The following is a 26,573-nucleotide window of genomic DNA, read 5'->3' on the forward strand; positions in this document are numbered from 1 at the left end:
TAGCCTTAGTTTTAGGTGGGGTAGAGCCGTTGAGCCGTATAGGGCTTATTATACTTAACAAAAAAATAACTTTAAAAATATAAAAGAAACATAAAAGTAGAGAAGTCATTTTTTATTTCAGATGTGACAAATACCATAACAAAAATCAGACTTAAATACCAAGACCATTAGCTTCAAAAAAATAAAAAAATTTACTAGACCTACAACTTTGACTGCCATAAAAAAATCCATTTGATTTCTTTGCATTTTCATATTATTCGTATCGGGTGTCTTTTCCTTTGCTTGCGAAGCAATTCCATTTCAGGCTTCCAGCTGACATTTTATGAACTCTCTCTCACTTGAGCTCAAAGCAAAATCACACAATCCTTTAAAAAGATAGCAGAAAAATGAGCGCTACTGATCACTCAAATGAAGAAGAACGCTTCGACGTCCTCACTAAAACTGGTCAAAAAACCGGTATCTCCAAACCCAGGTCAGATTACATATTTGTTTTCTACAGTTATTTGATTTCATAACTGTTTTCATCTTCTAGTTGGACTATGTTTGAAAAGGTTCTTTAATATATGCTTCTAGGGCTTCCTGATCATGCTAGAACTCCCCTGGGAGTGTTTGGATGTGTGTCAAAACTCTAAACTTATTATTGTGATTTGAAGTTCAATATCAATGTTAGAGTGTTCGGAAACTGATTATGATTTCGATTGTCATTAGTTAAGGTCAAAATAATAAGATGTTAAGATTAATTTGAAATCACCCAGCCATCCCTCTAAGTCACAATTACTGTTTAATCTACCTTGTACAGAGGAGCTGTTCACAGAGATGGGGATTATCACCGAGCTGTTCATGTGTGGATTTTTGCTGAAAGTACACAAGAACTTCTTCTACAGAAACGGGCTGACTGCAAGGATTCATGGCCTGGATTATGGGATATCTCTAGTGCTGGTCATATATCTGCTGGGGATTCATCCCTTATCACTGCCAGGTGAATTATTGAACTCTCATGGAAGCAAATTTTGGATCTAATCATTGATATAAGTAACTAATTCATTGTTATATGTTTATTGTTTGCAGGAGAGAGCTTCAAGAAGAGCTTGGTCTGACACTCCCAAATGATGCCTTTGAATTACTTTTTGTTTTCCTGCAACAGAGGTAGACTTTACTTTCTTATTAACATGTTTTTCATTAAGCTACAGAGATTAAATGTTCTGATATTCATTCCATGATTTGCTATTGTTATAAGTTTGTAATTGCAGTGTCACAAATAATGGTAATTTCATTAACAATGAATTCGATGATGTTTATCTCGTTACAACAGTATCCCCAGTTCCCTTGGAGGCTTTTACTCTTCAGGTGATGTATAATTCAATCGTTTTTATTTTGAGAATATATACCAAACTTTTATAAAGTTGTTATTGAAAATTTGAAATCTAAACATGTGCTTGTTCTTTTTCTTTCAGGAATCTGAAGTTTCTGCTGTTAAGTATATCTCCATTGAGGAGTATAAGCAGGCCCTTGCTAAAGAAGATCCTAAGTATGTTCCCTACAGTCTAGAGGGGCAATATGGTCAACTTTTTGACATAATTATGAAAAGGTACCATTGCAATGTGGAAGCACCAAGTTTGGATCTTCAAAAGAAGCTCAATCGTTATGCTCCTATCTCACTTACTGCAGAGGTTGTATAATTATATTCTCACTTTAGCATCAATTTTACTACAATATGAATTATCTTTTTAATATGAATATCTTTATTCTTAGTCCACAGTTGACTGGTTTGACCGAGGAAGACAAGGAAGCATTAGTGTTACTCATTCATGCTGCAAGAATGATGGATGATATTTTCCATCAGCAGGTTTTATTCAGCAATCCATCTCTAAGAGAATGGTTAAAGGGGAATGCTCATAAGTCTCATTTTGACAAGTTGAAATGGAGTTATTATTCAGTGAACAAAAGCCCATGGTAAGACCCTGTTCTGCAAGTACCTTATAAGACCACTCATCATATCTTTGGTATTTGTGTAAATTAAGGTTATTTGGTTTTGTAGGTCTTGCCTTGATGAAAATGAAGCATTTTTGACAACTGCAGACTCTGCCATTAGATTACTTCCGGAATCAACAAAGCCGATTCCAGGGTGGAATGGAATTGAATACAAGGCTGCCTTTCCCTTGAAGAAACCACCTGGTGCTAATTTCTACCCCTCAGACATGGATAAAATGGTAAACTTTTTTTGTTTTTATTTTTACAAGTGGCAAAGTTGTAAATTATTGCTTGTTGACTCAGAGCTTTCTTTTTGAATTAGGAATTTGAGTTATGGACAAAAGGGCTTTCAGGTGATGAGAAACAAGATGCAGCTGGGTTTTTCAGTGTTATTAAAAGGCATAGTGATTTGCATTCCAATTCCAATAATAAAGTTACTCCTTCCAGTGATCTCTATAGCATTCCTTATTCTCAAGAGTATTCTGCAATTCTTGCAAAAGCTGCTGAATTATTGCATAAAGCAGGTGATTTGACAAGTTCACCTAGGTAAGAAAAGAATAGTGTTTGTTAAAAGTTTTAGACTTCATGTTATAGGAAAGTAAAAGTGTTTTAATGTAATTTATGGTTTTATAGTTTGAAGAAACTTCTACATAGCAAGGCTGATGCTTTCCTTTCAAATGACTATTATGACTCTGATATAGCCTGGATGGAGTTGGTTAGTTGCTAATTTTTTAGAGTAAATTACCTTTTTGGTCCCTGATTATAGTTCATTTTTTCAATTTTGGTCCCGAAAAGTTTTCTCTTGCAGTTTTGATCCTTATTTGAGGTTTTTATAATGTTTTGGTCTTTGTTCAAGTAAAATGACTACACTTTTGTGACCAAAATTGCAAAAATCAGCTATACCTGGAGACCAAAAATTAGATTACTTTTTTTTAACCCGAGTATAAAATGGGGCGAAGTAGCCACCTCCAGTGCCTTGTCACATATATAATAATGAATCAAAAGTTTAGTAAAATCAAGTTTAAATCTTCATTCACTAGTAAAAAAATTGGTTTGTTCAATATTTAAATGTTTTTTTGATAGTGTACATCTTTCTTGTTTTAAAGGATTCTAAGGTGGATGTTACTATTGGCCCATATGAGACTTATGAAGATGTACTATTCGGATACAAGGTATTATATATAGGATTTGTCTGTGTTGATTTTTTGTTATATTTACTAAGAAATAATGTTTTTTAAAAATCTTTCTTAGGCCACATTTGAGGCGTTTATTGGAATTCGGGATGATAGAGCAACTGCTCAAGTTAAACTGTTTGGAGACCATTTACAGGTGCAATTTTAGATTAAACCTTAATTTGTTTGTCCTGTATATCAATTAATTAAAATTATGTAGATTTTGGAGCAAAATCTTCCATTGGACACCATTTATAAATCATCAGAAGTAATATCCGCACCTATACGTGTTGTGCATCTTGTTTATAATTCAGGGGTGAGTCCTTTAAAATTACAATTTGTTTTTTTTTTGTTTTGTTTTGTTTTTTTTTAATTTTGATATTTGTCATTAGGCAAAATGATTTAAAAGATTAATAATGTTATTGCAGGATGTGAAGGGTCCTCAAACAGTTGCATTTAATCTTCCAAATGATGAGCGAATAGTAAAAGATCGTGGCACATCAATGGTGATGCTGAAGAATGTTTCTGAGGCTAAGTAATTAAATACATTCTTTTACTTTATTTTTTTCTACTACCTACATTACATATATTCTTAAAATTTATATATTTGTGTTGAAAACAGGTTCAAGCTTATTCTGCAGCCTATAGCTGATGTATGCATTATAAAAGAACAACAAGAACTTGTTGACTTTGATTCTTTTTTCACTCACACAATTTGCCATGAATGTTGTCATGGGATAGGACCACATACAATAACACTTCCAGATGGTCAAAAGTCAACTGTGAGATTGGTGGGTTTCTTTTTCTTTTTACCAAATTTAATAATCTTTATTAAATTATAATCGCTTTATATGAATCAACAAACAGGAGCTACAAGAACTCCATTCAGCTTTGGAAGAAGCCAAAGCCGACATTGTTGGTTTGTGGGCCCTAAAATTTCTTATTGATAAGGTCAGTAATTTGTTGATATATATTTATATTTTAATTAATATATTAATTTGTGTAAAGTAAATTTGAAAATGATGAAAAGTTGACCATTGGGTTGACCAGGGTGTGCTTCCAAAGAGCCTGGTGAAGTCAATGTATGTTTCTTACCTTGCAGGTTGCTTCCGGTCTGTACGTTTTGGGTTAGAGGAAGCTCATGGGTACTCCACTCGATTTGTTTATATATTAATCTGATTAAATTTTTTTTTTTTTTTTACTTCTTAATTAATTATCTTGAAAAATTTTTGTTATCAGAAAAGGTCAAGCTTTACAATTCAACTGGTTATATGAGAAAGGGGCATTTGTTTTACATCCTGATGAAACATTTTCTGTTGACTTTGATAAGGTAGTGTGGTTGTTTTATCAAGTTTCTATTGGGATGATAATGAAAAATTACTTTTGACTTTTTTTGACTGGTTTGATAAATGATAGATTGAAGATGCAGTTGAGGGGTTAAGTAGGGTTATACTAACAATACAAGGAAAAGGGGACAAAGATGCTGCTCGACAACTTCTTATAAAATACTGTGTCATGACACAGCCTTTAAAACTTGCTTTGAAAAAACTAGAAATGGTTCAGGTAAATTGCTTAACATGTATTTACTACTATTTAGTAATATATAACTTTAATTATCCCTTATATTTACTCCTTATTTTATTTTGATTTGTATTTTGCAGGTTCCAGTGGATATAATTCCGGACTTCCCAGTTGCTGATAAATTGCTCCAAGAGAAGTCATAAATGTTTTTTTTTTTTTTTTGAAACCAACTTTTTGGCCAAAAGATAAAGTCGGTTGACTAGTTCTCATATTGTGAAAAATGAGATTTTGCCATTGTTATCATTTAAAAATTTGTCTGTCATTTTTTGCAACTTCAAAAAATTTAGCATTGAATATTAAAAGAAACATGGAACACCCATTTGGAAATGATATGTAGCTGTTAATGATTCTGTTATTTTGTGATTTTCTTCGTAACAGTGTTTTGTTGATCAAATCGGATGGATTATGATGCCTATATAGAGAAGTAATTTTCCAAGGAGATGAATAATTAGAGACTTCACTCATACGTTTCTCTTATGATTGCATGTTTAATTTATGAACTTATAGCTTATGTGTAAGTTATAGAATCATATTCATTGAGTTATAACAAATGTTATATTTATGATACTACATATATTATGTTTACCTTAAAGTAGGGTTTTACCCGCTATGTGTTGTGGCGGCAGTAACATGTTTAGGTTGAATTTTGACGATTGTATTGATGAATGTTAGATACTGTTGCATCTGTTGGTAGATTAATATAGGAGGTTGGTGCCACTAATAACTCCAATTTATACTATCGAATGAAAATATATTATATGTGACTGAATTCATACGTAGAAAACGTACATAAAAATAAGCATGAAAAGATATATAAAATTTACATCAAAACATAAAATAAACTTCAATTTATATCGATAGGTATATAAATAAGCAAGTAAGATTATTTTATAAAGATACTACACGGAAGTTCAAATAATAAAAAACGTATTATATGTGATTGACTCATATGTAAGAATCATATATAAAACAAACGCACAAACATAAAAATAAAAAAAAATGTAGAAATGTACAAAAACTCGAATTCATACTGATATGTACATAAAAAACAAATATATATATATATATATATATATATATATATATATATATATATATCGACAAACGAAAATTCTAAATGTATGATAAAATGTTGACAACCATAAATTTATATCGAGTGATACATAAAAATAAGCGCATTAAAAATTAGTTTTTTTTTTTTTTTTTTTTTTTTTTTTTTTTTTTTTTTTTTGGGGGGGGGGGGGGGGGGGGGGGTGTTAAGGAATGGAAGTTAATAATGAAAATCAAATTATACAAAAGTTCAAAGCCAAAGGGGTCAAAACAATTTTTCAAAGTTTAAAGCTAAAGGCGTGAAGGTGCATTTTACAAAGTTTAAAGGTAAGAGAGTTATAGTGATATTTTACAAAGTTGAAGGGTGGTAATTATAGGAAAATCATATTATATATACTATCGGAAATGCATAGGATGATGGCTTGGGATACTCTTTTGGATATGATTCAAAAAAGACTTTCTGTCTGGAAGATTAGAATGTTATCTCTTTTTAAGATGCTAGTTAATGTTTCTCGGAAGTTGGAGAGAATTCAGACTAGATTTTTTTGGGGTGTAGAGATCAAGATAGAATTCTTAAATAGGTGAAATGAGAGGTTATTTTAAATAAGAAAAAATATGGTGGGTTAGAGATTGGTAGTTTGAAAGCTTTTAATGAGGCTTTAATTTACAAGTGGAGATGATGATTCCTAAACGATGGTAATCTCCTTTGATTTACTTTGTTCAAAAGTTGTCATGGAAGTGATGGTGGTTTTTTGTTGTCTTCTTCTTATAGGTCGAAGTCGGGGGCCTAGATGAGGGTCGTTAATTTAGTTTGGAATCTTCATATTAATGGTAAGATTCCGTTTGATTCTATGAGAAGACAAGTATGTAATGGTGCGAGTACTAGATTTTGGTTGGATGTGTGGGTGGGTGATGCTATTTTAAAGGCTAGATTTCCAAGATTGTTTGTTGTGGTGATCAATAGTGAGACGGTTATCAGTGATTATTGGGTGGGTAATACTTGGGAGATTCCATGGAGGAAATCAATAAGTATGGGAGTGTTGGAATCCCATCTTTGGCAATTACATAGATGTTAGATTTGGTTCAGATTACGGATAGATTGGACTCATGGAGATGAGTTTTGGGTCAGGTGGAATATTTCTATTCCTATAAAATTAATATTTTTATATGGAGGCTTATCCTTAATCGCTTACTGACGAGGAGTAACCTTCATCATCTGAGAATTGATTTGTCTTCTATTTTATGTCCATGTTGTGGGGAGGTGATAGAAGATGGTGTTCACTTACTTTTGAAGTGGTTGATGACTCGTCAAGTATGGCTTAAGTTTATGGTGCCATCCTTTAACTCTATTGAAGATATTTTCGAGTGGATTGATAGTCAAGCTATTGCAAATGCTCGAAGACTGATCATTGAGACGACTTGTGCTACTTTAATTTGGGTTCTTTGGACTTACCGAAATGCGTTAGTTTTTAGGATCGTGAAGTACAAGAGAGCGTTGATTTTTGATTCTATTATCTCATTTTCTTTTAATTGGTTTTGTAGGAGGAATCGTAAAGTTAGGAAAACTAATAAACAAAAAAATTTAGAAAATGAAGCTGCGAAAATAGCAATATACAAAGTGCAAAATCAAAGGGTAAAAATAATATTTTAAAAAGTAAAAGGGTGTAAAATATTATTTTATAGAATAAGGGTTAATAGCAATAAAACATAAAAGAAAATGTTTAAAATGGAAAAATAACAAAGTAAAAAGGAGGGGATGTAAAATGTCAATTTATAAAATAAGGGTTACCAGCAATAAAGGTTAATAGTAATAAAAACATAAAAGAAAAATGTTTAAAATAGAAAAAATAGGAAAAGCGAAAGGGACAAAAACTAAAAGAAATGGCAACCGATATTTGTAGGTATGTCAAAAAGTTCCATACAACCTCCTAATAAATTATACACATATTTATATATATTAATTATATAAATATAATAAAAAATAATATGATTTTGAGCTTCCAAACTTCAACAAAAAACATGTTTTTAAGTTGTTAGTATAATATTTTTAAGATGCAATAATTTTTTTAACATGTAAAATTTTGCTATAAATAAATATTTATTACGTAAAAAATAGTTTTCTTAGCCCAACAAACGGTAACCCAAAATAAATCGAGAGCAGGACGGAGGTAGGAAGTTTGGATATTTCGGAGTCCTATCTCATATGTTTACATGTGATAAACATTGCAAGAAGAGTATGAAGCTATAATAAAAATGTTTTTCTTAACATTTTCCCACTTAACATGTTTTATTATTATGGTCTAGTTAATTTCATCTAAGGTATAAAAAATATATTTAGAAAGATTCCTATAGTTAGATTATTTCTAACATTTTCCCACTTAAAAATAATATTAACTAGCGATCGATGATGAACTGTATACAAAAATGTTGTTAGCTGTCATTACAGTCATGAAATTTATATAAAATAAACTTGTCACTAACGTCTTGATAAACTGTAGTGTTTTGATAAACCTTAAACTTATCAAGTACGTCTTGATAAAATTTGCTCATTACACACAATTTTTCTACGGCTGATATTCATCCTTTCATCCATCGTTGATAGTGATAGTCGCTCTTCTAAGAGTGATAAGCTAATGAATTTTTTTATTAATAACATACGGTTCGATAAAATAAAATAAATTTTTGTATATTTGGAGATGGGGAGAACGATATTTCAACAAACAAGATACTATATTATATTGTAATAGAGTAAATGGATTATTATGAATTAAAACGATAAAAACATATTTTTGTACAAAAGAAAATGTTTAACCACCAAAATTTAACTTAGTTATAAACTATAAAATAAAGAGAAAATTACAAAATTTAACTTAATATAAATTTTTTAAAAAAATTAAGAAATGACCGATATAACCATCGAAATTACAAATAGACCTTCATGTTATGTGATTCTTTACTTAGACTATTTTGGGATTATACATACAATATCATTAAAAACATAAAGAAAATTGTTTTGTGCCATTTTGGTACGACGAAATCATAGATAACATTTTGAGAAAGATGACACAACCTATATGGGTAATGTATTTTTTTTTTCTTGCAAAATAGTTAAAAAAAATTTAATTAGGTTTATCTTTTTTTTTTCACTAAAATAAACTTCGACTTAAAAAAATCAACTCATCTATATAAAATATAGATATGTTAACTGATTTGTACGATAAGTAACTTATATAATAACAGTAAAAATGTTATCCTCCTTAATAAATGAAAGTTTTTTTTGCCACATGTCAATTTCTCATGAGTTTTGATATTTGTCATTTTATGGTAATTTTGAAATAAATATTATCCACTTATCAATTTTTGATTTGTTTTAATTTTTAATTAAAATCATATAATTATATATGTAAAGTATTAAATATTATATATATGATATTAAATTGTAAAAAATACGTTTGTTTTTTCTTATTTTAAAATTATACATAAAAAATTTCTTTTTTATACTTTAAGTTTAATATTTTTTTAAATCAACCCGTATAATATACGGGTTTCACACCTAGTATCTTATAGAATCAATTTGATAAGATGAGGAATAATGTTAAAATATTGATTATTAAAAATACATTTAGTCATTTATTCAATATACTATCGTTAATTAGACATGTAATTTATTTTTTGTAAAATGAAATTGACGGTTCCAAATAAAAAGAAAAGGATAATGGTGGTGGATGTGTAGCTACCCGATTGACGCGACCCGACCCGAATATGTGCGACGCAAAGGAGCCCCCAATTTTCTCCTAGGGGATTTTTCCATTCAGAACTCATCAGCGGAAAACCAGATCTGCCGGCGTGCTTTTCCGGCGGCCTGTTCCGGCCGTCTAAATTTATATTTTCTACAACAGATTATTTATCTAGATCTAAGAATTTGTGGTGTAATCATGACCGTTTCAGAAGATGAAGACGAACATCTGGCTCATTTTTTAGAATCCGAAGTTCTTTCAGAGATCTCCGATCAGGTAACACGTAATTCTTTGTTTGAAAATGATCAACTTGGGTTTTCGATGTTGTTATCTAGATTCTAGCTTTTTATGTGTCTGTGTGTGAAAAATTATATTATATGGTTAATTTAGTTCGGTGATCTAATATTCCGAGCTTAAAATTGGATTTTGGTGTGATATTCAGGAAGATGCAAGATCAGAGAAAGAGGAGGTGCGACAGCCGAAGCGGCTTCGGATGGAGCAAAATGGTGGCGTGAATAACAGAGTAATAAATCCAAGGAGGATAGATGATGGTTTCTTCAGCAGGATTCCGCCAGAGCTCTTCCCTCATATCCTCAAGTTTCTCTCCTCTGAGGTGGTGCTACTACTAACTGCTCCCTTTGATTACTCTTTTCTAAATACAAGTTGAAATAGATCTATTTGATTTTTTGCTACAAACTTTCCTCTGATGGGTTTGATGATGATCTTGAGAAATTGCAGGATCTTGCTTCATGCTCATTGGTCTGTAGATTCCTAAACTTCGCATCTTCAGATGAATCTTTATGGCGTCGCCTGTGAGTAATTTCTGTCTCATAACTCCAACTACAATTATAAGTTTACTGTTTACAAATTATCTTTGATTATTGTATGTAGGTACTGTATGCGGTGGGGAATCTTGCCACCAACAAAAACCTTGCGTGATCGTGCTTGGAAGAAGCTTTATATTCAGGTAGATTTACTAACTAAAACACAAAATTCATCATTTTGATATTTAAATCATAACAATTTACTATTCCTCCATCCCTAAGCTGCTTACCTTTCAAAGAAACAAACTTTCCCTTGTGTAGCGTGATGAAGAAGACATGGTTGAGTTTGTTAGAAACTGCCCTAATGAGTTCAAAGAGTACTACATCCAAATGCAAGTAGCAAAGAGAAGTCAAGCACCTCTCCCTTGTCAGGTGAATAAAGTTCATTGCTATTCAGGAAATTACAGGACAGACAATGACATGACATGACAGAACAAAACAGGCTGTACTGTGTTTGGCAAACACAGTACAACCAAGAAGAGTTGACTATTATTGATTACAGTTACACATGTGTAGTTGAAAGATGATTGGATGATTCTAGACAAGTCTGTTGCTGATCAAGTCTCAATATGGAAGAAGAGCAAAGGACTAACAGACAAGGTGTTCTCTGATCACAATTGTTCAGGAGAAACCTGTTCTTACTATCAAATTGGAGATGTTTTTGTTTGTGAGACTACTGGATATGTTCATGGTACTTTCTGTTTCTCATCTTCATATGTTGTTGCAAACATTTTAATATGATTATTACTTTGGTTATGCAGTGTGTGATGATACTTGCAAAGATGTTGTCCTTGATCCAGAAAATGAGCTCTTGGTTTGTACAATTTCTGGCCATTGTTTTGACCGATTGCTTTCTCCATCTGAAACTGGAGATATGGTAAGTTGACCTTAAAATACTTTCCTTAAAAAAAAAAAGACATGATTTTATTTTTGTTGAAAATTACTAGGAAGAACAGCAACAAGTTGGTGTCACTGATGAAGCAGAACCATTCATGGGATCGGGCCGTTTTGGTACTAATTTAATTTTACATCCACTAGATTATAAATTGAGTAAATTACAGTTTCAGTCCCTTAGTAGTATAACTGATTTTTGCAATTTTGGTTCCAAAAACTTTTCTCTTGTTTGGTCTTCCTTTGAGGTGTTTGGTCATTTGCTTGGAACATGGACACAAAATGTTACAAAAACCTCAGATAAGGACCAAACCTGAAAGAGAAAATTTTTGAGGGCCAAAATTGCAAAAAGGTTACTATACTTTAGGACCAAAAATGCAATTTATTCTTATAAGTTTCATGATTATGAATATATGTTTGTTTATATATGTTGTAGCGCGGGCATACCAATTGGGTTATAACTGTGAAGATGAAAAAGAGCTGGAAGCTTGCTTGAGGTTCTGCTAAAGCCGATTTTGATATTACTATATTTTCTGGAATTTGATATTTAAGTGTTGTTAAATAATTAATATTTTCTATACGCTATTTTAAATTAGTTAGTAGCTTATAACTCAGTAAAAGCAATAATGGAATTGCCTGTCACTGTGAGCTTGCCATGTTGGATTTCACAGTTTATACTGAAATCCCACATCCATCATGGGTTAAATTAGAGATAGGCAAAACCTAACACCACATAAAAGAGGTTTGAGTGAGAGATTTCTACCCGTTTAATTAAACGGATTGACAATTTCACAAAACGAAAATTGAACGGGTAAGTTTAGGTTGAGAAACTCAACTCTAAAGTTTAGGTTGAGAAACTCAACTCTAAAATGACCCGTCTATTTATTAACATATAGGATGATTTGATTTTATTTTCATTTTAATCTTTAGATAAATTGGACAGACCCAAAATCAAAACATAAACCTGATATAAAAGAAAAAAGTTTTGGTAGAATCGTTTTGTAATATGAAAACGATTTAGCCACCTAGGTCAATATTTTTTTTTTTTTTTTGTTTTTATCATTTTTCTTACATCCTCCATGCACCCGATTAGCCACTCCTTCCTCATGACCTCGCTTCTCGATTTATTAACTCCTATTATTTCCATTTTGTCTTCTAAACTTACTAAAATATTTGCCATGATGCCTTCCTGAGTCCAGCTTTTTCAACATTTTGAATGTTTCAACTTAACATGAAAAAGTATATCTATAAGGTTTAACCCCTAACCCACTAACTCGATACAAGCCTGAGATAAAATAAATTTGTTGACATGGCATAATTAATTCAAGAAACATCCATAATGTATTGAATTCTATAAAGTTTAATAGATTATCACATCAATATTTGATGTTGTCCTTCATCTTTGAGGTCGAGGGTTCAAAACCCGTCGTGGACATATGTAGAAGTAGTGTTACATTAATAATAGATTAGATTTGCCAGTTAAAAAAAAAAAGATCATCATTTTATCTTTCATACAATCTTATTAGGTTACAATTTCAGTTATCATGTTCCAATTTCCGAGAGTGAATACAGTAAGGGCATCCACAATGGATTGAACTACATAGAGTTCAATGGATAGTTATATTATCTTTCTAGTTTCTACAATCTATACAATCTATCATTTTTTTTCCTTATAATGTATTGAACTCTACGAAGTTCAATAGAATATTAAAAAAAGGGGGTAATTTATAGTATATATTTAAGAAATTAAAACTTTTATTTTTCCATTGAAGAGTTCAATGACTATTGAAATTCCAAATCTATTGAATGATACATAGATTTGTCACCGTATTAATTTCTCTTATTAAACTCACCATTGTGAATTCTCTAAGTGTAGATGATGGATTTTATGTTTCAATTTATGTAATCATGTTGTATCTGTTATCATTTTGTGTAAACATTTATATTTAACATTTTGGTCCATGGTGGTATGAGGTATCATGTTTGATTCCCAATATTGTCTTTTAAAGCCTTCCATTAGCTAAAATGATTATATTTGTTCGATTTAAATGAACATCCAAAATCACTATACAAAGGTAAAAACTTATATTCTAGTTGGTATCTTTATATGGATGTTAAAAACAAATAGTGTAAAATTTGGTGATGAGTCGATAACTTGGATCGACCCATGACCCACTAAACCCCTTTGTATTAATTAATTGGTCTCAATTCCTTGAGTTGTCGGGTATACTGGGCATGAGCCCTGTTTATGGTCGGGTTACATGGTCAATACGATCGTACACACTATCCCCATGGCTCTTCGTGATACTTACCACGACTTGCAATGAACTAATGATGGGTAATCATCCTTTGTCTCTCCTTATTCTCTCTTGCCCTTCCCCCTCTATTCTCTCTCTCTCTCTCTCTCTCTCTCTCTCTCTTCGTTGGCAGTACACCGATGACCACAGTGATAGGTTATTTGCTGATCTGGAAGCTCTCCACGTTCATTGGCTGTAAGGAGTATACCGGAAGGCCTTATATATGATATCTTCTATTTTTTATTGTCTTTTCTGCTTATTAGTTATTACAAAATGTGATTCTTTTTAGATACTAACTTTAAATATAAGGGAAAATGTTGCAAAACCCTTTAATTTTTAAATTTTATTTTTAATCATTACCGAATTGCATTTTTCTGGATGAAGATGTTAAGATGAAAATAGAAAAACTTGTTAGCCGCAATGTATCGAACTCTCAACCTTAGGGGACAAAATAACGTTTGATGTATCATTGTTACCACTTGTAGCTTGTTTTACAAAACTTTAAACCCCAACATATACTTGCATGCATGATCATACATTTTTTATTTTTAAATAATTAATAACCCACTACTTCCACATCATCAAAATCATTTTTCTTGGTTTAAGTTTAGACAATCTAAAATATTTCATGGAATGATTGGTTGAAAATCGCTTTCTAGTTTTCTTTCTAGCTATTTGCTAGGTTGCTTATAAAGTTTTGTTGGTTGTTTAAACAATAAAGGAAAACCTCTAGTAACCTAGAAAATAAAAACCAAGAAAAATGCTCAAAGTGCTAAAAAGAAAATTTTTGGATGATATATGTTAGGATCAAGATCCTTAATCCTATCCAGGATTCTGGATTTCAAAGATATCTAAAGATCCTTAAACCTATCCAGGATTTCAGATCTTAAAGGACTCTTGGGATCCCGAACATATATCAAGATCTTGAACATCACCATTATTATTTCCTAACAAGTTTAACGACTATATTTATTGTTTATTTCTCATATGTGCAGAAATGGTTAACATATGACTCATTCACAACGAAGAATCACTCCAACATGCTTGAAACCTAGAAATACAACGTAAAAGCACGTTGTAAATACCAGTTCAACAGGATCCCGAAAATCTCAGACTTGTATTTACTTAACTTAGATTATAAATACAGTTGTAAAACACACACAACAGATACAACTCTCTGACACCTTACTCATCTACACTCACTTTATTATTTGTAATTGTATTATCAAGCTCATTTTTGTAATTTGCATACAAATCAATAATATCATACAAGGTAGATGATCATTATCACCTCCCCGTGTTTTATATCAGAGATCCTAGTAAGGATCAAAGGTTTGCCCTGTAAATCTCTTGTGTTATCTTGTTCTCAGTTCACCATTTGCATTAGTCATAACACCATAGTCTCTTATGCAATTTGGTTGATATCCATTTAGTCGATTTTTGACAAAAATAATATAATTTATCCTAAAAATATATAAGGGATGACTTTTGTAAACATCGAAACCTAACTACAATTGCTTTGTAACATTTACCTGAATATAACCACATTTAGTTAATCAATACATGAATCATATATATTTTTAAAACATGTTTGTTATAATTTAAAAGTAATTTTGTGTGAAACTGATAATCAATAAAAGCATTTTTTTATAAAAAGTTGTTGCATATAACAAAAATTAAAGATACTTACAAAAAGTTTGCGATTATTAGAAATTTAGAATTCATCAGGTTAAAAAAACGAAACCCACCCATACCGAATAAAGTTTTGGTTATTCGTTTTTCCAGATAACCCACTTCCATTAATCGGATAAAAAAACACTATTTAGTTTGTGTTTTGTATTGTAGATAATGTTAACCATTTATGTGATGACATTTTTGTTCTTACATTTTAAAATTTGCTAAACAGCAAATACATTTAGTTAGCATTTAAATGAATTGACCCACATATTGATCCAATTAGATAGGTCGATCCATTAGATCGACTATCATTGATACACTTGACAAATATTGATATAAACCCGACACGTAACCCATAGGGTTTTGAATATTGATATAAACCCGACCCGTAAGCTTCAAATATTGATATAAACCCGACCCGTAACTCATAGGGTTTTGAATAATTAAACACATATCCTTATCCAACGGATCAATGAATTTCAATCATTTTATGTGATCAATTTACAATATTAACATTAGACTATAGTTACACATTACAATACATACAACATGAATTGCTAAAACCAGACAACATTCATTCATAAACAAACTTCAATTATACATTCATAAACAAACTTCAATTATAGCAAACATGCATTAGAAAAATATAAACATCAGAATGCATCTTTAAAAAACTCAAAATCCAACCGATCCACTAACTCAGAGATCTAATCACATATAAGTATATATTAAATTAATTAATATAAAACTCTAAGTAACTTCTAAAGTTAAATAAATACTTTTTTTTTTTCTGTTTTCTTAAGGGTAACTAATCTTTTGTAGTCACCGACGTTCTTAGTGTTTTGCATATTTATTTGTATTGGCAGTCGATTGTAATTTGATCATCAAGAATTGTAATGATTGTACTCATTGAGTCCTGTACAAAACATGTATGGGTGATAAAAAATTTATAAATAAGAAATTTATATTTTAAAATTTTAGACATGACAAATCATAATCGGATTAGATCGATAATTATCTACACCCAACCTTTTTAATAAAAGGTTAACGGATATAAATTGTTAACATGTAAACGAATAATAAAATATAATCCAAAACCATTAACTTTGCATGGCTTTGAGACGGATGAGGGTCAAAACCCATTTCATTGCATTGGGTCATATAAATAAATCATACTACAAATATGACCCGACCCATTAACAACAGCCTAACGTGCCGTGATGAAGAGGATTATTCATGGACAATTACCAGTTAGCGGGTATATATTGTTACGTATTGTATGATTCAGGGACTGTTGATGCAATCTTTCCCAAGTACAACTAAAGCAATCCCCTCCACCTCCAGAACCCTAGCCTAAGCAAATTGTGCGTGCGTGTCTGCTGGGGTTCTACCTTCACTCATCATCGTGTGTTCCAAACACACGCCGAATTCTTTCTTCTCACAACTGCAACTGTTCGATCCCTAGCAATGGCTGATCGACTAACGCGTATTGCCATCCTCAAAGAGGACCGTTGCAAGCCAAAGAAGTGTCGTCAAGAATGTAAAAAGAGCTGTCCTGTCGTCAAAACTGGTACAATCGCCTAACTCTTTCGTTATCGAATTTGGATTAGAAACCTATTTTGTGTTTTCTGATGTTGTCTTTTTTGCTCTGATGATTTAGTCTTTGATGTACTGATCTGTGTAGGGTTTAGTCTTTGTTGTAATTGAGATTCATTTGTATGATTTATCTCTGGGTAGATACAGCTGCACAACTTTGTGGATGCCGATCGATTTATTAAATACTATAATGGAATTGGGTTTGGGGGGGGGGGGTGTATAACTTGTTGTATGGTTTCTTTTCTAATTGATGGTAGCTTTAGCTTTGATGGGAAGTAAATGGTGAGTTTGAGAAAACGAGAAATGGGATGTGTTTTAGCTCAACTAACAATTTCGAGGGTAAATGGTGATGGTGCTGTAACATTTCTGAACTTAAGATGTTTGAAACACTTATATGCATTTCCTTTTGGCAGGTAAGTTATGTATTGAAGTCACTTCTGCATCCAAGGTGGCATATATCTCTGAGGAGCTTTGCATAGGGTGTGGTATATGTGTTAAGGTATGTGTACATTGTGATACCCTTTGGTTGGCTTTTTGTTTCCATACAGCTAGAACATGATATCCTTTGCTTTGTTAATGCAGAAATGTCCATTTGATGCAATCGAGATCATCAATCTACCAAAAGATCTGGATAAAGATACAACTCATCGTTATGGGGTCAACACCTTTAAATTGCACAGGTGAACAAGCCACTCTGCTTCTTTACAATTGTGTTGCTGTTTACATTGGACACTGACTTGATAAACCTCTAATGGCAGGTTGCCTGTCCCAAGGCCTGGACAAGTTCTTGGTTTGGTTGGCACAAATGGTATTGGGAAGTCTACAGCTCTCAAAGTTCTAGCAGGAAAATTGAAACCTAATTTGGGTCGTTTCAATGTAAACCTCTTGATCCTTTATGGTATATCTGTTTACATTCTTTTAATATTAATGAAGGCTTCATTTATTCTTCCAGAACCCTCCAGATTGGCAAGAAATTTTGACCTACTTCCGGGGATCAGAGTTGCAAAACTACTTTACACGTATTCTTGAAGATAATCTAAAGGTGTGTTCTACTTCATTTGATTTATGTCGATATGATTATGTTTTACCATTTTCTAATTGTTTTTCTTGTATTGAAACAGGCTATCATAAAACCTCAGTATGTTGACCATATCCCAAAAGCAGTTCAAGGGAATGTTGGGCAAGTGCTTGATCAGAAGGATGAGAGAGATGTGAAGGCAGAACTTTGTGCTGATCTTGAGCTTAATCAAGTTATAGATCGTAATGTTGGAGATTTATCTGGTGGAGAGCTTCAAAGATTTGCAATTGCTGTTGTTGCCATACAAAATGCAGAGATTTATATGTTTGATGAGCCTTCCAGTTATCTTGATGTCAAACAAAGGCTTAAAGCTGCACAAGTTATTAGATCCTTGCTTAGACCCAACAGGTTATTCTACTTATTTCTTCCTATTGCAGCATTGTGGTTTTACTATTTTAAGATATTTAAATACCGAGAGAGTTTCAATTTCAGCTATGTGATTGTGGTAGAGCATGATTTAAGTGTGCTGGATTACCTATCAGACTTCATTTGCTGCCTTTATGGGAAACCTGGTGCTTATGGTGTTGTCACACTACCCTTCTCTGTCCGAGAAGGAATTAATATATTTCTAGAAGGATATGTGCCTACTGAAAATCTTCGTTTTCGTGACGAATCCCTTACTTTTAAGGTAAACTTTTCACATCTTTTTACAATCATTCTGTTTTGTTACAGTTTCACCATTTTCTTCTGAATCAACTTTTTCTTTTTATGGAAAAAAAGGTGGCTGAGACGCCACAAGAAACAGCTGAAGAGATTGAAACATATGCACGATATAAGTACCCATCAATGGCTAAAACTCAGGGTGGTTTCACACTTAAGGTGGTTGAGGGTGAATTCACAGACTCTCAGATCATAGTAATGCTTGGTGAAAATGGAACAGGGAAGACAACGTTTATCCGTATGCTGGTGCGTGTTTACTAGATTGATTACTGGCTGGGTAGGTAGGTGGCTTTATATTATTGATGATGATGAAATAAATTATAAATGTGTAGGCTGGTTTGCTGAAGCCTGACACTGTGGAAGATTCTGATGTGGAGATACCTGAATTTAATGTTTCTTACAAGCCTCAAAAGATCAGTCCCAAGTTCCCTCATTCAGTCAGGCATTTGTTGCATCAAAAGATTCGCGACTCTTATATGCATCCTCAGTTTGTGTCTGATGTCATGAAGCCTCTTCAAATTGAACAGTTAATGGATCAAGAGGTTGTTAATCTTTCTGGTGGTGAATTGCAACGTGTTGCTTTGTGCCTGTGCCTTGGCAAGGTAAGAATTTTCTCTTCAATTTTTGCATCATTCTACTTTGATTTCATCTTATACTGTTTTGATTTGTGGGTTTTGTTTATGTTTCAGCCTGCTGATATATACCTGATAGATGAGCCGAGTGCATACCTGGACTCTGAGCAGCGTATTGTTGCCTCAAAAGTTATAAAGAGATTCATCCTCCATGCTAAAAAGACTGCATTTGTGGTTGAACATGATTTCATAATGGCAACTTACTTAGCAGATAGGGTGATTGTTTATGAAGGGAAGCCATCTATTGATTGTGTTGCAAATTCACCTCAGTCATTATTAACCGGAATGAATCTCTTCTTATCTGTAAGTTATATTTTGTTTTCTGTGTTAATAATAAATAATAAATAATAAATATAATAGAATGGGAATTCATCATATTTGTTTTTGTTGTTGTGCTGCAGCATCTGAACATCACGTTTAGGCGGGACCCAACAAATTACAGGCCAAGAATCAACAAGCTTAATTCAACAAAGGACAGGGAGCAGAAATTTGCTGGATCTTATTACTATCTGGATGAATAAATTTCTTCTCTTCTCATTGCAGGGCAAACCCTACCCTACATGACTCGTAGCTCTGTCACATACATAGCTGTATAACCAGAGAGAGGCATGAGCTCATCTTCCTTCAGTTGTTGAACGTGTTTGATGTTTGATGTTTGTTTTGTTTGAAAAGAGAGTTTTAGATGATATAGCATATGCAGTTACATGTTGCAGATGCTAATATATTTGTTTTATAGTTTGTAATTTCCGGCTTCCTCCATGATTGCTTTACTTTACTTTGAGCACATGTTTTTTTTAGCCGGAGGTGATGATTTTTGAGATGACTGATGATGATGTTTTGGAACCTCTTTTTCTTTTCTTTTCTTTATTTATTTTTTTGACGCTTAAAAAGATAGTATTTCCAGGTGAGAATGAATAGAGTAAAAGACGAGATTTTATTTTAAGCTTCATTTATATTTTTTTCACTCTTATTCTTTGGGGAAGTTTGGAACCTCTTTCTTAGTTGTACATATATGCTCTTAAATATCATTATTTATCTAGATAATATTTTATTAGTCTTATTCAATTGGTGAGAATTAATTTCATGTCAACACATAATTCGGTCAATCCTCAAACTAGTCCAGGTATAGGAGTGGCTTAAATCTTTATAATCATGTATATATTCACTTTATCATACTATAATTTTTCATGATTTAGTAAAACTATTTTAAGTAAGATTGTTTGAAAACGTAATGTACACAACACATAGCTTAAACAAAATTGCAAAAACGGTCTCTGTGTTTGGCAAATTTATGTACTTTTGGTCTAAAATGAAATGTTGATGCATGTCCAATTTTGAATACCTTGTGCGATTTTAGTCTCTATGATTGATATTTTTATGTAGTTTTGGTTCACACTCAACTTAAAAAGATGGATATATCCTTATATTTCTTTTATTAGTTTCCTTTTTAATTTCTTATTATTAAAAAAAAGAAATAATACCTACCCCACCCCTTGTACTCACCTCTCTCTCTCTCTCTCTCTCTCCACCATCACCGGTCACCTTACCACCTACCGATGTTCATCGTTGTCACCTCCTTTCACCACCACCGAATCCGACACTGTCACCCCTTACCATCAATACCCTCACCGGCGACTGTTATACCATCAGAACCGATGAAAAACTATAGCCCTACCGTTAGAAGACCACCAACACCACCTATGGGATCTGCCATGGAAAGCCCAAAAAAATCTCACCTTCTTTTTCTCTGCTCTATCTCCGATCACCATCTATAAGATTGGAGGAGGTGGTGGCTCAACAACTCGAGATCCGATCTAATCATCGCCGCACATTACCTTCGTCAACCTGATGTACGAGACCACTGCCACCAACCTCCTTCGTCACTTCTCCCTCACCCTTTCTACCAGGTTTGCTCGATTTCTCTCATATCCTTCTATAACCCCACCGATGTCGTTTGTAGGGGGATCGAGGAGGTGTTTCTTTATAGTTGTGCATGAGGCTGAAATAGATGGCGATGGAGGCTATGGAGGTGATGAATGTGGTTGTTTCAGGCGAGACAGAGGAGAAAACACGATGGATCTAAAGTTGTCGGAGTTTTGTCCTCTTCTACAACCGATCTTCCACCTAGGCAGGGGTGGACCTTAGTGGAGCCCGGGGGGTTCCCGGGCCAATGCTCAATTTATGGCACGTACTATAATTCTTTTTTCCTATTAGGTGCACTGACTTGAAGTATGAGTGACACCCCTACTAAAACATTCTGCGTCCGCCGCTGCACCTAGGAGTGTTTGTTTGGATGGATCGGTTCGATCCGATCCAATTAAGTAAATCCAAATTGATTTTGGTTTTCAAAATATGGATTCGAATTGTTAAAACTAAATTCAAATCCCATTCGAACAAATCCAAATACAATTTGGTTGGATCGGTTTCTATAATTCGATTTTCAAAAGCCATAACATTTTAAAACGATATATAATTATAATATTATCCAATTTTTATAGAAGAAGCAAAAACAAATTATTTAGTTGTGATTTATAATTTATAAACAACTACTAAGAATGTATATTATAATTTAATATTTATTAGATAAAATACTTTTGAGAGAAAATCATATTAATTTTTTTATTAGGTGAAACTTTTTGAACTTTTTTGAAAAACATAATTTATAAAATTAATAAACAATTATAAATATATTAAAATAAATAAATAATAAATTGTTATTCGGTTTTTTTGGATTATTTGGTTCTTATTTTATAAACCAAAACCAATCCAAAATCCAAAATAATAATTCGGTTTTGGTGAAATCCAATCCAAAAATCCGAACTATCTAAACCAATTAGTTCAATCCAAATTGTCCAATTGGATTATCTAGTTTTATCCAAACAGTGAACAACCCTACTTCCACCATTGAAGGCTCCATGTTCGGTAGGTGATCCGATTTAGGTTTAATGTCTCTCGTTGTCTTTGTTGACCCGATTCCTTTAGCATGTCACCCACCTGGAAACGATTTTTGGTGGGCGATTCAATTTGGGTTTGAGCACCCCTTGGTTTGATCTGAGCACGTCTTTCCGACGAGGGAGATGCGTGGGGAAGATAGGAGTTTTCTAGCAGGAGAGAGAGAGAGAGAGAGAGAGAGAGAGAGAGAGAGAGAGAGAGAGAGAGAGAGAGAGAGAGAGAGAGAGAGAGAGAGAGAGAGAGAGAGAGAGAGATGGGTGGGCGACGGATGGTGGTGGTTGGCGACGGATGGTGGTTTACGGTGGTAGTAATTGCTGGTGATGGTGGCATCTAAGGGTTGTATGTTCTTAAGTGTGTGTAGGTATGTTTTCTTGTGAACAAAAATAGATAGAAAGAGAGAGGGGTGGGTGGCTGGGTCATTTTATTTTTTATTTTTAATTAATTAAAATATTAACATAAAAAATTTAAAAACAAATCTAAAGGGTAAAATAGTCATTCTAAGTTGATAGGGACAAAAAATAATAAAAAGATTCAATTTTAAACCAATGGTGCATCAATATTTCGTTTTACCACAGAGAGCATTTTTGCAAATTTGTCGCTTATTTATGTTCAAGAGTTATGTAGATTTTACAAATATGTGTGATATAATACTACCATAATAATGTCATGATCAAAACACAGTATATATATCTTGGAATGTAAGCAAAACATAAATTATCATCTAAACAACTCACTGAATTGTTGTTGGACGTTAATTATTAACATTAAAATTAGAGATTGCTAGTATACAACGCAAACACGTAGTTGCAGTATCATTATCAACAATATTCTCTTAAATCAACTTGTATATATTATTTAAGACAATGTTTATGCACTGTAAATCAAATAAAATACTGAGTTAGCGTTAGAAATATTGGTACTATGATTTATAGTGGTTCGAACCAAACCGAACCTACTCGTCCTACTGAGCTGAGCACTTTTCCGGATTTTCAATCCATTAAAAAATTCCTTATAAGGTAAAATAAAACACAAGCCTTTCACAAATCAAAGTATCAAGCCAGTTTTTAATTAATCAAATATATTCTTTAAAATCAATCCACAAAAGCCTCCTCATTTTAGGCTATTATTATTTCCACATTTCCATTCAGTTAATTCATTTGGGAATATTATCACACTTAATATTCGTTATCACTCAAACTGTCAAAACATATATTTTTCTGAAATTATGCTCCAAACTGATTTTCGTTCCCCCCCCCCCCCCCCCCCCCCCTTTTTTTTTTTTCAGATTTCTCAATGTTACAAAAACCAACAAAATACCAAGCTTGTCAATGTACAAAGGGGTCAATTTTGCCAATAATGAAAATAAGACGATGTTAATTGTAAATTCAAAAAACCACATTTGCACCAACAACTTATATTATCAAATAAACTGCCTTTTTCATGAGTACGTTGACACATACATGTTGTCATTCAAGACCTAACTAGTTATATAAAAACAAGTATCTGTTCCACACGAAATTCACAATTTATACAAAAAACTAGTTACTTGAGATTGATTACTTCATCTAATACGTGCAAATGAAGCAAATGGTTCTTCTGCCTTTGCAGCATCTTGCTTACTCTTACTCATTTCTGGTGTACCAAAAACATTCCACAATCTTAGCGTTTCATCAGCACCCACAGATGCCACTTTATACCCATCTGGACTCTGAAACACACAACATAACACAATCACCACAAATTACAAGAAATAACAACATGGGTAGATTAATATAAGAATGTGGCGATTATGGGTAAAAGATTTAGACATACCTGTGTCATGTTTAGCACCCTTGAAATATGGCCATGGAGTTGAGTCAACTGAACCATAGAAGGATACTTCCAAAGAATAAGTTGATTGTCATTAAATCCATGAGAACTCAAAAGCTCCCTTTCATGTCTACTCCACAACAAAGATGACACCTGTGACCCCGTGTTGACAGAATTCAAGCACAAACCCGTGTTTGAATTCCAAAACTTTATACACTGGTCTCCTACTCCACCACCAGAAGCCAGTAAATTGCTCTGAAATGGACACCAAGATAAGGCTTTTACAGCAGAAGTATGGTCAGAAAAGCGGTGGACCCTTCGATTTGATTGGAGGCTCCATATATTGATAAGGTTGTCATTGCCACCACTCGCCAGCTGTTGACCGGATGTTGACCATTTTAGTCCACAAACTTCTTGATGATGACCTCTGTATGTTTCAATGATATGTGATCTTATTCTCACATCATTGTTGATGATTAAACTGTCCATGCTTCCTGTTGTCAGTATGTGATTGTTCCAATCCAGTGACCCCACCCTCCCTCCATGTCCTTCTTGTAATGTTCTCAGCTGATTAAATAATAATAATATAAGTTTGAAGATCTTAAAGAGTATTGAAAAAACAAAAATTCATAACATGTTTGTTACCGGTTGATTGGTGGAAATGGAGGCATCCCAGAGCTGAACCTCGGAATTGTTGAAGCCGACTGCAATGTGTCTTCCATCTGGGGCCCACTTGACACTTGTAACAGGGCCACTATCATCATCGGTTGATAAAAGTTCAGAGGTTGACCCATGTGAAGCATCCCATAGATACACAGTATTTCCAAGAGCAATAGCAAGCGTGTTTGTGACACCCCAATCAAGTAGATTCAAATAGTAGTCATCTACAATGTCAGGTGCATCTAATGTTCTTTCACTAGACTGTTGAACAACACATAAGAATGAAGAGTCTTATCAACTGACCACAAATGAAAAGATGATGGTTGAAGAAAGAAGAAGACTTACTTGTGAAATATGTCTGGCACAACGCTTTGTGGATCTCAACTTAGGGGAAACTGGGGAAGTCTCTTTGAGACTATTGAGTGAAGAGGGGGGTTTGTTTTTGAATGAAAGGATCCGTGTCCTGTTCATGTTGAAGATTTCTGCAAGCTGCTTCCTGTAAGATTCTTTAGCAGGTGAACATGGAGATGTACTTTTGTTTTCAACCTTCCTGCCCGAAAGCATGTAGTTTGCATAGTCAAAATCCATTGCAGCACGATTTGGTATGAACCGGTCCAACTGTCGTACGAAAATGAAGATTTCAATTCAAAAACAAATGTCTAACGCCCCATCAGAAAATTCTGATCGACAATGTGATTATAAATCACACATCAAGAAGAAGATAAATTATAACAAGATTCCACAATCGGCATACAAAACCTCATACAACACAATGAGTCTCATAAAATCGAGATAAACCCTAACTTTTTCCCACAAAACCTAGCAATCATAACCAGAATAAAACAACGAAACCGAAACCTGTAGAAGAAGAAGACAAATACACAGGCGCTTACATTTTCATCACGAGAACTCCTCCTTCGATGCTTGCCATGGGAAAGAGAAGATGATTCGACGGACAGATTTCCTGCATCCATAACCAATTTCAAGATCAACTAACAACAAAATTATATAGAGAAAACAAAAGTATACGCAGAAACAAATAACGGTAAACAAAATTGAAGTATGTGACGAAGAGTTCGAGCAGCGATTGCAAGAAGATGGAAGAGAGAGAGAGATGAGTTGATGGCGGAATCGAGCAGATTGGCAGCAAGAAAAAACGCGTTTCAGAGAACTTGGATATGGTGGTTAATATTTTTCTGCAACGGCTACATAAAATATATACGTTATTGTTTGTGAATAAATGGGCTGGGTCGGGTTAAAAGCAATGGGTCGGACTCAGATGGGGTGGGTATTTTTCTTTTAATAATTTATATACTAAGATTAGGTTTTAAAATTAGTATTGCAAGGGAGGACGGTTAACCAAATCAAAATTATAATTGTTAACTGAAACGGTCGGTATATTAATTTCTTAAATCTAAACCTAAACTGATAAACTTTATTAAATTGTTTTTTCGGTTAACCTATTAACCGTCTATGAATTAATAAATGTTTTTTCGAAACTAAAAAAATCCAAGTGTTAATATTCAAAACAAGGATAACAATTCACTACAATCTTTAAAAACTAAAATGATGAATATAAGTTTAAAATTTAATAAAAAAACCATCTAAATTATTTATTTGTTACGATAATTACCATAATTTTAGATGGATATTACAGTATCAGATAAACAAGATTGTTTAAATTGACTCGCAACATTAGTTACTAATAAAATTTGATATGTTATTAGTCTAATAGATTCATAATGTCATTTTTTATTTTGAATTTAAATTTTGGTGTAATTGGCACCACTATAATGAACAATAATATGTTATTCTATTGCAAATTGCAAATCTTATTTGGAAAAATTATTAAGACAATAAAAATTTGAATTTTTGGTTAACCGTCTATGATAGATGTAACATCCCAAAAAATCATGATAAAAAATTTTGTTTTTTAATTAAGTAACTTATAAAACTGTTTATTGAAAAACACCATCGAATTATATC

General features: G+C 33.0%; 4 protein-coding genes across 5 annotated transcripts; 3 read left to right on the top strand and 1 right to left on the bottom strand.

The window, feature by feature from the left end:
- The first annotated feature begins 261 nt into the window (after positions 1 to 261).
- Positions 262 to 5,079, top strand: LOC145001473 (nudix hydrolase 3-like). Of its 2 annotated transcripts, XM_078960843.1 has the most exons (19): positions 262 to 472; positions 800 to 979; positions 1,069 to 1,146; positions 1,251 to 1,347; positions 1,455 to 1,670; positions 1,760 to 1,953; positions 2,039 to 2,210; positions 2,294 to 2,517; positions 2,605 to 2,686; positions 3,078 to 3,143; positions 3,223 to 3,300; positions 3,364 to 3,459; positions 3,572 to 3,678; positions 3,766 to 3,934; positions 4,011 to 4,094; positions 4,194 to 4,288; positions 4,383 to 4,473; positions 4,560 to 4,706; positions 4,805 to 5,079. In XM_078960843.1, the coding sequence occupies exons 1-19, from the start codon at positions 387 to 389 to the stop codon at positions 4,865 to 4,867; spliced, it is 2,325 nt and encodes a 774-aa protein (XP_078816969.1). In that variant the 5' UTR covers positions 262 to 386; the 3' UTR covers positions 4,868 to 5,079. The 2 variants fall into 2 exon arrangements, with proteins under 2 accessions (XP_078816969.1, XP_078816970.1); XM_078960844.1 differs by lacking the exon at positions 262 to 472 and having other exon boundaries at positions 840 to 979; positions 1,238 to 1,347.
- A 4,456-nt stretch (positions 5,080 to 9,535) lies between these two features.
- On the top strand, positions 9,536 to 11,868 carry LOC145003268 (F-box family protein). Its single transcript, XM_078962403.1, has 9 exons — positions 9,536 to 9,787; positions 9,954 to 10,124; positions 10,250 to 10,323; positions 10,403 to 10,478; positions 10,597 to 10,707; positions 10,852 to 11,026; positions 11,097 to 11,212; positions 11,283 to 11,346; positions 11,663 to 11,868. The coding sequence occupies exons 1-9, from the start codon at positions 9,710 to 9,712 to the stop codon at positions 11,731 to 11,733; spliced, it is 936 nt and encodes a 311-aa protein (XP_078818529.1). The 5' UTR covers positions 9,536 to 9,709; the 3' UTR covers positions 11,734 to 11,868.
- A 4,638-nt stretch (positions 11,869 to 16,506) lies between these two features.
- Positions 16,507 to 20,011, top strand: ABCE2 (RNAse l inhibitor protein 2). The gene is made up of 11 exons (XM_078959587.1): positions 16,507 to 16,770; positions 17,210 to 17,295; positions 17,379 to 17,476; positions 17,555 to 17,672; positions 17,749 to 17,838; positions 17,918 to 18,222; positions 18,307 to 18,502; positions 18,595 to 18,780; positions 18,867 to 19,136; positions 19,224 to 19,469; positions 19,568 to 20,011. The coding sequence occupies exons 1-11, from the start codon at positions 16,668 to 16,670 to the stop codon at positions 19,685 to 19,687; spliced, it is 1,818 nt and encodes a 605-aa protein (XP_078815713.1). The 5' UTR covers positions 16,507 to 16,667; the 3' UTR covers positions 19,688 to 20,011.
- A 3,505-nt stretch (positions 20,012 to 23,516) lies between these two features.
- On the bottom strand, positions 23,517 to 25,778 carry LOC145001870 (cell division cycle 20.1, cofactor of APC complex-like). Its single transcript, XM_078961203.1, has 5 exons — positions 25,481 to 25,778; positions 24,933 to 25,205; positions 24,573 to 24,848; positions 23,931 to 24,494; positions 23,517 to 23,826 (listed from the first exon to the last, which is right to left on the bottom strand). The coding sequence occupies exons 1-5, from the start codon at positions 25,559 to 25,561 to the stop codon at positions 23,680 to 23,682; spliced, it is 1,341 nt and encodes a 446-aa protein (XP_078817329.1). The 5' UTR covers positions 25,562 to 25,778; the 3' UTR covers positions 23,517 to 23,679.
- Between the last annotated feature and the right edge of the window lie 795 nt (positions 25,779 to 26,573).

Source organism: Lactuca saligna, chromosome 6, assembly GCF_052625555.1.
Source record: "Lactuca saligna cultivar CGN05327 chromosome 6, ASM5262555v1, whole genome shotgun sequence".
Classification (NCBI taxonomy): domain Eukaryota; kingdom Viridiplantae; phylum Streptophyta; class Magnoliopsida; order Asterales; family Asteraceae; genus Lactuca; species Lactuca saligna.